Below are 11,608 nucleotides of genomic sequence, written 5' to 3'. Positions count from 1 at the left end.
AACCTAAATAGATTTTACATTTCCATTCGCCAAGCTTAAGTGACGAGCGTCGCTTATGTTACCTACATCAGGGTTTGGCAACCTTTTTCTAGTCACGGGCCTAACACAAACTGGTAAAGACTCGGCCAATTAATTTTAATGATATCTATTAAAAATGATATAAGTTGACGACCCCTGGTAAAAGCTACGGGCCTTTCAACTTACTAAAAACAAGCAATAAACTGCAACTGAGCAGATAGCTGTTTATTGCATGAACTTTATACAGGCGAAAATCAAGAGGAATCTTCAAAGAAGGTCAGGCCAGACATGAAGTTTTCCAGCTTGCTTTCGAACAAGGAGCTGCGAATCGGTTCATCCAAAGGGCAGAGGGAATTGCGGACGACAAACTCCACGTAAATCTGAAGTGGTAAAAACGTTAAGCTCAAAGTTATTCAAGCATTCGCGCTTAACTCACAAGCAGCGTTAGTCATCTTGAAGTCTTAGTCGGGTCATTTGTGAAACAAAGTCCAATGAAAGTCTTTTCAAAACACTCAAGTCTCATTTAAAGTCATCAGTTGTCCAAGTCAAGTCCCAGCCAAGTCATTATTAGAGCAAGTCAACTCTAAGTCAAGTCATTCATTAAAAAGCAAACAGTAAACTATTGAAATTGGTCACGTCCGATTTTGTTGAGCAATACCTTAATTAAAAAACAACAAAAATCCAACTACATGCACAAACTTGCATAAATAATACAAATTTATATCAAAAATGATTAATGAAAATACTTAACCAAAGATACTGTATTAGGCCCAATAAGTTGGTCCAAGCCAAGCCATTTGTCGAAAAGACTAAAGTTAAGTAAAGTTTTTTGGTCAATGACTTAAGCCATTGACTTGATCATTACAACACAGCCCACTAGTTGTTCCATACACAATGAAACTACAATTTACTATTAATTAGTCTACGAGCTATTTTTAAAATCATTGGAATTGAAGCATATAAGTTACGATAAATATGATGTAACTATTTAGTCAAAAAACGTTTTGTTTCCATTACTAGAAAGCCTTACGAATAAGTTTTAATGGAATCTTGAGTATGATATTATTTTTTTAACCACGGGTGTTATAAGCTCACTCTTGGTTTGACCAGCCAAACGAGAAAAGTGCACTGAAATAGGCCATGTTTAACTTTTTGCAATATTGGTGAAGGAGAAATGTTGAAAAATACAAACGGCTTGAATCTAGCAGTGCATTATTACTAAACCACTAGTTTGTAATTTTGCTGATAGCGATTTTAAATCCAATATTCTCACCAAATGTATATTTTTGATGAAAGAATGCATAAAAACATTACTTACTGAGCTGTAAATCTTTTTGAGCGTCTCTCTTATGTTGCCCACAAATATGTCAGTTACCAAAATTAATTTCAGGCCGGTTGGTGACTCGTAGAAGTGCAACTTGTACGTGCTCGTTGTGTAGCTCAGGAAGCCCTCCTTACTGTTAGAATCGTTAAGTTAGCTGGAGTTTTTTACAACTATGCTAGTTTCTTGTAACTTGGTCTCAGAGTATAACATAATTTTGACCAAAAAATACTAAAAGTTGACTAAAATAGGTTAATTTTTATATTAGGAGACTTAATAACTAATGCAACATGCCTAGCAAATTGCAATCAAGCTAATAACCATTATTTTGATGACACCTAATATTAACTAAAACTGTCTATTCTGCAACTGCAAAACTATTGGGAGCTATCTATTGCAAGGGTAATTATAAAATATTTTCTTATAAAATAAATTTCTGGTTAAAAATGTATTTACAAAAACTCAATGTTCATATTTTTAGTGGCAATATAGTATCATAGTCTACACAAGATTCGCTTTTTTAAACAATTTGAAATTACAAAACAGTAATTTTGCCAACTTATCACTAGCACAATAATCCTTACCTATCTTTTGGAGAGATCTTAGCCACGAAAGATTTTATGGAGTGGATCATCCCAAAGAGAAGTTTCTTCTCTTCTTCTGCCGTCATGTTGGATCTTTTCTTTCTACTCCATTCTTTTTCATAGACCGAGTTGCCTTGCCGGTCGTAAATATGCATTAAGTGAACCGTCATAGTAAATTTTAGTTATATATAGCGCAAAAATGTTTTGTACAAGCCGAAAAAAACAAAATCTTGGCCCGGAGAAGAAGAATCAAAGGCCTCCTCTCAATGCAAGAACCAAATGCAAGACGGATCCACCAACTATTTTGTAGTCAGAGGCCGATTTCTCGTCATTCATTTGCTTTCCACTAAAGATCAATCGCTGCTGTGGGGGTGGAATGCCTTCTTTTTCCTCCACTCTCTCCTTAATGCGTTCCACCTTGTCGGAAGCCTCGATGTCGATTTCGATTTCTTTCCCTGTCAAAGTCTTCACCTTAATCAGCATATTTGAAAACCAACTAAAAAATCGCCTGAAAATCACAGCAACGTGTCTGATTATATAACTGCATTATTTTAGAGAAAATTGAAAGGATTTTGAGACGAGGAGATGGTTATGTAGCTTTAAAATACACAACTAATACAACGATTTTTTAAAACTTGTTGGTGTAATAAAGTTATTTCTAAAATTTGCAAGGCATTAAATGAAATATTATATCAAAAAACATAAGTTAACACAAATTTGGTGTGTTTATTTTAATTTTCACAGGGGAAGGCATTTAACGACAATTTTTTATAAAATGGCTGCGACTAAGTGTCCCAAACTTTCCAATTTGACAGAAGCAAAAACGGAGTTGTTTAAAATAACAAATAAAAATAAACCCCTATGACTGTAACAAATCTAAAGTTTTGCCAGATTAGTCTATTGAAAATAATTTCAGTACACTTGCACATTAAGCTTATCTGGAAAGTATGGAATATCATATTATATCTTGCAGGTCCGTTGCTGTGTACAACAAAGGTCAAGAATGCATCCCGCTAGTTAAATTATTGAAAAACATAAAGCCTATTTGATTTTTAGGTACCACTTTGAACTGTTAGAAAACATGTTAACACCCAAGTTGCCAAACTTCACACAACAGTCATCTGGTAATTAAAGGACTGCCATATGATTTTAGCATCTTCAGTTAAAATTGCTTAAGTCACAGATGGTCAAGTAATTACTTTTTTTGAATCTATTGACATAGATTCTTGATTTAAAAAGAAACCCAAAAAAAATTTTTTTAGAAAAAGGTAACAGGTAGTTTGTATTTCGTGATACTTGATCTCGGGTGTCCAGCACCAAAATTCAAGATCTCGGGTGTCCAGCGCCAAATTTTTAGATGTGAAGGGTTGCAATTTTTTAGCACACCTTAGTTGGTTAATCCTACTCCAATTTTGCTTTTTTTAGTGTAAGTGCGTAATATACCAATTCAGGTGTGCACACAATTTTTTTCAGAAAGCATATTGGCCAGTATGGAAAGAAATGCAGATCTCGCGGGTGGATGACCAAAACAATTGGGGTGACATGAGGCAACTATGGTCAAAAGTGCACCCCGCCATTATAACATATGGGAAAACGGGTGCGTATTCATTTTCTAGGAGTGCAGGTCTAATCTGATGAAAAAAATCGCGGGTCGACTCAATAATTTAACTATAGTTAGGTTACTGATGTAAGACACTTATAGTATAGAGTAGACACTTTAAGCCTGTTAGTCACACACTCTTCCAGAATAAAAAAAAATTAAGCAACATGTTAATAACCTATTTTGCTGCTAGTCTAGAATCCTACCCGTTTTTTTAACTAAAACCAGCGCATCTTTCACTATTGTACGTGAAAAGTTATGCAAAAAAAATAATAATAATACCGCATACCACAACGCATATTGTTTGGGTTAGGGAGCGGGTTAGCGTTTGGGGGAGGGTGGGTGTTGCGCCCCCACCGCGACCTGTGCACTGGGGCCTGGCCCCTGACCCCATACAGTTGCCCAGCAGGACGCAACCGCGCGAGTTCTTGTTGTTTGCAAAGGCTTCTGGTCAAATATGCTACCTGTCATAACCACAACTAAAATTCCAATCAAAAGTATATTGTTACAACGAATTAAAACGTTATCAAATAGCATTAGTGAACGTTATTTTCAAGTTAATGTGAGACAGACAGCCACCGCCTTTTGCAGCGACTGTCGGCTAAAACTTCGCAAAAGACTTCTCTAGAGATAAGCTCAAAACCGCTACGAAACGACATGTATATAGCCAATACGTAGGAAGAAAAAGAACACAAAAGTTACGTCATATTTGGCCAATAAGACTGGCCGGCACTCTAAAACATGGCTAGGCATTACAGCGGCCATTCTAAGGCCAAATTGCAGCGGGAGTCAGACGCCAGCAAAACAAGTGGCTTGTGTTGCAGAACGTGAGAACACCGCCTGCAAGACTGACAGTTATAGATTACGAGATTAAAGGTTACATGTCAAGTTTGAAACGAGGCGAACTGAAGCAGGAAAACACAGGAATTTTACACACAACAATACGGAAAACTTTGCATCATCAAATATGATATTATGTAACTGAAGAACATATTTGGCAAACGAAAGCTGAAACGCGTAATCTAAAGCCCTATTTAAAAATTCGTAAGATAACTTAATGAACTAAGATTTGGCTTATGGCAATTAATTAATTTGGGTGTTCAAGTGTTGATAAACACGTAACAGTGGGTCAAGTAATATTATGTTTATTATTAATAATAACTTGACCCACCCTCAACCAAACGCTAACCCTAACCCAAACAATATGCGTTGTGGTATGCGGCATTTGAAGAAAAATTTTATTTTATTAATTTTTACGTACAATAGTAGTGAAAGAGCGCCCTAAAACCCTAACCCAAATATGTTGGCAATATCAACCCCCAAACAAAAATGTGATAGGATTCTACACCAGCGCCCTAAATGTTTTTCTTAATTGAAAACAAGTGTATTTCTCAATATCTTTGTCTAAACCCCTGATTACATATTATAAATGTGTGACGTAATGAAGTTCACATGCAGGTTGAAATTCGGCAATTTTAGTAATTCTATTGATACTTAGGTTTATAAATATGTAAAGAACGCACATCTGTAAAGATTGTAATATATTGTTTGCTTCTTTATCTATTTTGCATAAACTACTGGCAGTTACTGGTTCCATATTTTTCTAATTTGTTCCTAAGACAAACAAAGCAAGATGCAAACCAAACCAAAATTAATAATATTACGTCAACCTCCCAGGTATGTTGTCCGAGGCAATCGTCCGAAACTGACTTATCGAGGACATTTCTTTTTAAAGATTAACTTTTGGTTACTTGACGTTAACTATTTAACCTAAAAAGCGATGTTTAAGACTAGTAGTCAAATTTGGACGCTTTTTGTATCAGTTTGTTGCAGGGCTGCGGAGTCGGTTAAAAACAACCCGAGTCCGACTCCGGCCAAAAAAATACACCCAAGTCCGACCAAATGTAAGATTTTGTCGAGTCCCGAATCCAGCTCCGACTCTACAGCCTGTATTTTACCCATTTACGCAACTGAATAAAGGTGGATTTTCTACAATCCACTCATATAGGTGTCATAATTGATCCACCCACATTACATGGTTTAAAAATATTTCACATTTGCTATTACACTTTTACAACTTCCATTTTGCCGCCTTTACTGCGCATGCGCACGTCGGACTCGGGTAGTTTTACGCGGTCTTACTCGAGTCCCGAGTCCGACTCCGGCAAAACAAACCGACTCCGTCGAGTCCCGAGTCCGACTCCGCAGGCCTGGTTTGTTGTGAGCTCATGCAAGTCCGAAATTGTCATCCACGCGTCTTGGACGTTTTTCAAGAGATATTATCTCAGGAAATATTTATTTTAAAGGGTTCACGTCGTGCAAGTTTATTGTTTGCGAACTGATTTGTTGCGCTTCTTCTATGGTTACAATACTAACACACAATTAAAAAGCTGTTTGAACAACGTCATCAACGACAAAAGAATTTCCCAACATTTCCGATAATTCAAACTATATTGCTCCTTACTTGTAACTGACTTTCTCCTCGATATGTGCGTCCTTTAATGAAACGTGCAATTTAAATCTGGGTAGCCCTTTATGTTCAGGACTCAGAAAAGGCAAAATTTTTCAAACTACGGTTAGCTTCCGCATTGTTTCCAAATATTAGTTTAATGCAACGATTATGTCCATTTTTGTTGCCAATTTCAATGGTTACCCTCGCTATTTAATAATCTCTTTCAAAAAGGCCAAATCTAATACGAAATTGTTGTACATTATCTTATTGAAAACTGGATAAAAAAATATGATTTTTGACATAAATGTTTCTTAAATAGCCTAGTTTAACACACCAAGCCATGGCATATTGAAAGGAATTAACTTTAATAGGAACAACCAACGGTGCACAACACAACTGTTTGATGACCTCGGTACAAAACATTAACGATAAATTGTAAATGTTTTAACTCTGAGGCGTGACAAAGAAACAGTGGTTGAAAGTACACTCTACAACAGAGTACCACTGACAAAACAATGTGTAAATTGCACAAATTAAAATTACCAACTAGAGGTCCACCAAGTGCTTTTAGACAGGTTTATCAAAATCAGTAATTGCAATAAACCTTTTAAAAAGCATCCGGGGTACAATCCTATTTATTTTGGTGAGCCTTATTAAGACCACCTGATGTCCATTAACATCAGTCAGAATAAAAAGGCTGAGCTTACAGATATAACTCATATGTAAAAATAATTTGCCGTAAGAAAATACTTTTGTAGGCAATTCAATAAACAAAAAATGCTTAAGGCTACTGGAACTAATAGAGGATTTTTTAATGTATATATCTCACCTACACATGTAGAAACAAGCAGAAAAGAAACACAGAGTCATATCTAAAATAAAAAAGTATAGAAGATGTAAAAGGAGCAAAAACAAATAAGGCACAAAAAAACAATTAATGCACATAAAGAGACCCATCAGCTGGCCCGAGATAACCTGTTCCTATTAACACAACATCAACCATTGTCCAAACTCCCAAACCCCCAAAGCTAAAAAATTTGCCAAGTCCTTCTTTCCAATGGCCGAGGTAAAAACGATCCACACCAAACCCGCCCAATGTTATGCTTAAAATGAATGCTGCCGACCAACTATAGCCAGACGTCCAATTGCAAGGAACCATTTTGGTAAAGTTTCGATTGCCGAGGCAAAAAACGTAATCTCTTGTGACGCAGGTAGCCTTGACTCTCTGGCGTGGTGTGGCGATCACTTTGCAAGAAGTGTTAGTCTGATAACAATCGTGCTCCACATTTGGAGTGGTCAAAAAGCAGTAGCGACATTGGAACTCTTTTTGCACGCTTTTGGCGCCACTGCAGTCAACTCCGTTAAGTACAGAACAGGTAAAGAAAACCGGTTGGCCATAACTGCAGTTGTACGGTTTGCTCCCTGTGCTGCAGTTGTAACAAGACACCGGCAGACTGTCACATGCGCCACTGCAGCGTGGAAAAGAAGAATCACTCACAGATGTTCTTGCTACCGGTTTGAGAAGGCTGTTTTCATGAGGAACTTCACTGAGTGATGCCATAGAACTCTCAACACATGAGTTTAGCACAGCAGCAAGAACCACAAACTCAATATTAAACAGTCTGTGTGTCCGTTCTTCAAGCCGCATGTTTCTTGACTTCAAAACCGTTTGACTTTTTTCACCTCATCTCCAGTGGTAGAAACTGGTGTTAGTCGGGCTTCATAAGCATTGCAGTTTTGCACTCATATTTTGGATAATAAATGGCACAAGGCAAGTTTAAATATATTCCACTGAAATGCAAATAGCAAAAAGGTTAAACATAATGGCTGCAATAATGTTAACATTGGGCTACTCTACTGATTCATTATAAATAATAGATTTGCACAATTTTTTGACTGCATTTTGTTATATATGGATTCTACTAAGGCCTTATCATCCATTCATTTAAATAGTATAAAAACATACAAAGTCAAAAATATTTATTTTAAGAATAATGGTTGTAGTAAGATGCAGTAAGTATATCAAAGATGAGAAACATTTCGAAAGATTCAGATAAATCTTTATTTGTCACTTTGACTTATTGAAATATCACATAACAAGCCGATATCACTCAGAAGTCACACGGATGGGCTTTATCTTTCATTGACCACCTACATTCTTAACATTCTACACTAACTACCCCGTTAAAGATAATGAATTTCTCCTTGTTTCCTTTTCTGCGTTCTACCTCAGCAGTATATGTACACTTAGAATCAGTGCCATCTCACTATGTTGAAAACTACGGGTTCTGTACTACACCCAAGATCTCTGTGTGAAGTGCCATGAAATGCAGACTGGCCGGGATCTTTGTGTGCAGCACCAAATGTTTAGGTGTGCAATTATGTTTTTTCTTTGGTTGAAATCCTACCACAGTATATATACCAATTCAGGTGTGTACACAAATTGCTCTAGAAAACATATCAGGTGTGCACCTGCCACAAAATGCAGACTGACATAAAGTGCCATGAAATTCACACTGGTTATACACCACACAAGTACAATCTTTAACAATTTGTTTTTTTTTTGCGACGAATAATCTTTTAACAAGCAAAAATCAGAGACAAGTTTGACAAAAAAAGATGTTAATTAAGTTTATCAACTACGAGTTCTTTAAAAAGTAGGTAATATGGTCACTCCAAAAAAACAAACAAAAAACATACACAAAACTGACAAAATAATCGCGATCCAGAAGGTTGCTATCTGTCAGGTATAAAGGGAGCTAGTATATTCGACCGTTATCTTTGAAAATTTGTAATATCTTTACGTAACAGGTAATCATATATTGACAATGTTACTGCTAATAATTTACCATAACAAACTTTGCTTATAACAAACCGTCCTACACAGTTATTAATGAGTAATTTGCTTTATTGATATGTCTTCTGACTCCAGCAGTTTTATCTCAGGGAACAATTTTGCTTAGAACGCCCTCTGTCGGATACTTTTAATAGGTTTGTGATTTCTTCTAATCTATAGACACTGGTTTCAAAACAGTTTCTTTGCTCGTTTTGTGATTTATTAAAGTTACTACCCCTCGTGCGTTTTTAACTCTATTCTATATTAAGCATTGCTTAAAAAATCAGCTCATAAGCATGAGTGGTTTGCCGCTAACAAAAGCTCGTCACACTTGAATTTCGCAATTCGTTGCTTTTATTTGTATAGAGTAGTTTTTATTTTTATTTTTTTTTATAAGGGAATAAATTGTACAACGTCGTCCAAGCATAGGTTATAAATATCGTCAAAAACTGTGATGTTGAGTTTCTGCCGAGTTTTACAATGAACTGGATGTTCGTGTTCACAAAACGTGATGCAAGGCATTTAAAACACCCGATGTCGAATAATTGCTTTTAAAATAAACGCTCAATCTCCGGTTGTCCTTTAAATCGAAATTCGAGTATAACCCCGAATACTTTCATTAGTTATTAATAGCCGACGAAAGTGTCTGCAGTAATTTTAAACTCAAAACGTAAGAATAACACTAACACCTTTGGGTTGGAAATGCTTTCGAAATGTGTGGCATAAAAGCATTAGGCTTATATTAGAGACCGGCGATTAGAATTACAGTAATCCGCCTCCCATCTTAACAGATCATCAACAGCTTATAATGGCTTGACATGATGAAAACATCGATTTTTTCTAGAAGGTTCATATGTTTGTATCCTGCAAAGCACATGTTCGCTGATCTCTCAGGACATCTGTTAAGGATTGATTATGTCCTAGAATACATCCAAACTTACCTTGGGAAAACTAGACCAGCTTAAGAAAAGAAAACGTCGTTATGGTTTTAATTAATTGCTTTGGATACCTAAGTGACGCGTTTTAAGTAGGGGGCACCCATAACTTATAACTGAAAAATAAACAAGATGGCGGGTTAAATGTTCTTTAATTAGGTACAGATGTTTTAAAACTAAACACAAAAAGGCGGATTGTTTACAAATTATTGCAATTTTTTCCAACTTTGCCACATTCTTTAAAAGTTTTAAAAGTAAAACTTTGAATCCGATTATTGTAAATTCTAAACTAAAATACCGTAAACTTTTAGATAAAATTCCACCATGCAGCCAGACTTTGCGGTTGCGCAATTTAAGTAGACTATAATATAAAGAACGCGCTTTGTATAAATATTGTCTGTCCTAACAATGAACTAAATTTTTAGAGGCATTTAAATTGGCACGAAGCGAGTCAAATTTGGCTCCAGCCAAAAACCGAAATAGGAACAACATGAACGTCGAAAGAAAACACAGTTCGGAATAAAACCAAAATACGCCTAATACCTAATAGTCGGAATAACGTATAAATCCTAATAAGACCCAAACTCGTTGGAATAAGGCCTAAATAGCCAGAATAAGGCCTACACAGCCTTTTACCTAACCCTAAACCCCACCCCTCAGTAGGCTACATCACTAACTCACCTAAAAATTTCATTCCAAAACCAATTTCAAAGTTCAAACCCCATTATATCCGCCGCTAACCCAACCCAGAGAAAACAATCCACAGCAGCGTCGTGGAAACTAGGGCGTCTAAACGTCGACAGTTAAATCGGCCGATGCCACACCGGAGGCCATCAATCGTCCGATACCCTCTCGCTACGGTTTAGGCGTAAGTTTGGCCATTTAGGTCTCATACCGATAATTTTAGGATCGTCTTATTTCGACATGTTTAGGTTTTATTTAGACGATATCTTGTTTTGTCATGCTCATTACTGTATATTTGGTTTTATTGTGTCGTTCTCGTTGTCATATGGTAATATAGATCATTCTGATTTAGATATTGTTGCTTTTATTGTGTCCTCTCTTAAATGTACTCTCGGTAATGACAAGTAACGTGCTTTTAACCCAATTATTTTTCCAGCTGTATCTGCGACTCTTTGCACAGTGTAAGTCGATAAATAATTCAGTTTAGTTCGCATGTGCGTGCAATCTTAAGGAGCCCAATATTAGGTGCCACGCGCTGTACAATCGAACCCTCTGCTTAAACTGCCAGGTCAGGTCAGGTCTTGGGTCTAGGGTTCGAAACCTGGTCTCGACATTACGAGGTGCTAACAGGTTAAGCACCTCTGTTAATAGGTTAAGCACGCGAAAACCGTAGGCTGGCCATAAAGCGATCACAAAAAGGGCAACGGTCGTTTAATTGAATATCCTTATATGCAAATAAGCAGTGTTGTAATGACTTTTAAATTAAGCCACTGTTTTCCAACGACTTGATTCAACTTAAGTAGTTTGGAAAAAAGTATTTGACTTGAATGAAGTGTTTTGGGCAAATGACATGGGTTAAAAAATTAAAATGAGGTGTTTTTATTAAACGTTTTTATAAACTTGCCTATATATCTTAATTTTTCAACGTAAAACCATTTGCTTGCTACATGATGCGTTTTCAAATTTTATTTGAGTAATTTCTCGCATCGATTAAATTTACCAATTTTAGTATTTTAAAGTTTAATTTTTATGCCAAGGTCTGACTTGCTATAATTATGACTTGGATTTATTTTACGAACGACTTGACTGGGACTATTCAAAATGACTTGTTTACAACACTGCGCATAATACTGGTCGCCCTTACATAATCCAGATCGTTTGTCAAGTTTGTGTGAAAT

The 11,608-nt window shown here is 36.3% G+C and overlaps 3 protein-coding genes across 3 annotated transcripts; all 3 read right to left on the bottom strand.

Annotated features, from left to right (window-relative positions):
* Positions 1-230: 230 nt before the first annotated feature.
* LOC146146569 (trafficking protein particle complex subunit 1-like) lies at positions 231-2,093 on the bottom strand. Its single transcript, XM_083386637.1, has 3 exons — positions 1,924-2,093; positions 1,337-1,475; positions 231-398 (listed from the first exon to the last, which is right to left on the bottom strand). The coding sequence occupies exons 1-3, from the start codon at positions 2,091-2,093 to the stop codon at positions 273-275; spliced, it is 435 nt and encodes a 144-aa protein (XP_083242763.1). The 3' UTR covers positions 231-272.
* Positions 2,094-2,172: 79 nt separating this feature from the next.
* LOC146146568 (ubiquitin-like protein NEDD8) lies at positions 2,173-2,427 on the bottom strand. The gene has a single exon (XM_083386644.1). It carries the CDS (start codon positions 2,404-2,406, stop codon positions 2,173-2,175), a length of 234 nt encoding a protein of 77 aa, XP_083242770.1. The 5' UTR covers positions 2,407-2,427.
* A 3,896-nt stretch (positions 2,428-6,323) lies between these two features.
* LOC146146567 (TM2 domain-containing protein 3-like) lies at positions 6,324-7,761 on the bottom strand. Its single transcript, XM_083386635.1, has one exon. It carries the CDS (start codon positions 7,621-7,623, stop codon positions 6,910-6,912), a length of 714 nt encoding a protein of 237 aa, XP_083242761.1. The 5' UTR covers positions 7,624-7,761; the 3' UTR covers positions 6,324-6,909.
* Positions 7,762-11,608: the final 3,847 nt, after the last annotated feature.

The sequence above is a fragment of the Ascidiella aspersa genome, chromosome 4 (genome assembly GCF_963924565.1).
Source record: "Ascidiella aspersa chromosome 4, kaAscAspe10.2, whole genome shotgun sequence".
Lineage (NCBI taxonomy): Eukaryota > Metazoa > Chordata > Ascidiacea > Phlebobranchia > Ascidiidae > Ascidiella > Ascidiella aspersa.
Note: the sequence above shows the minus strand (reverse complement) of the source record. Positions and strands in the feature narration are given on the sequence as shown.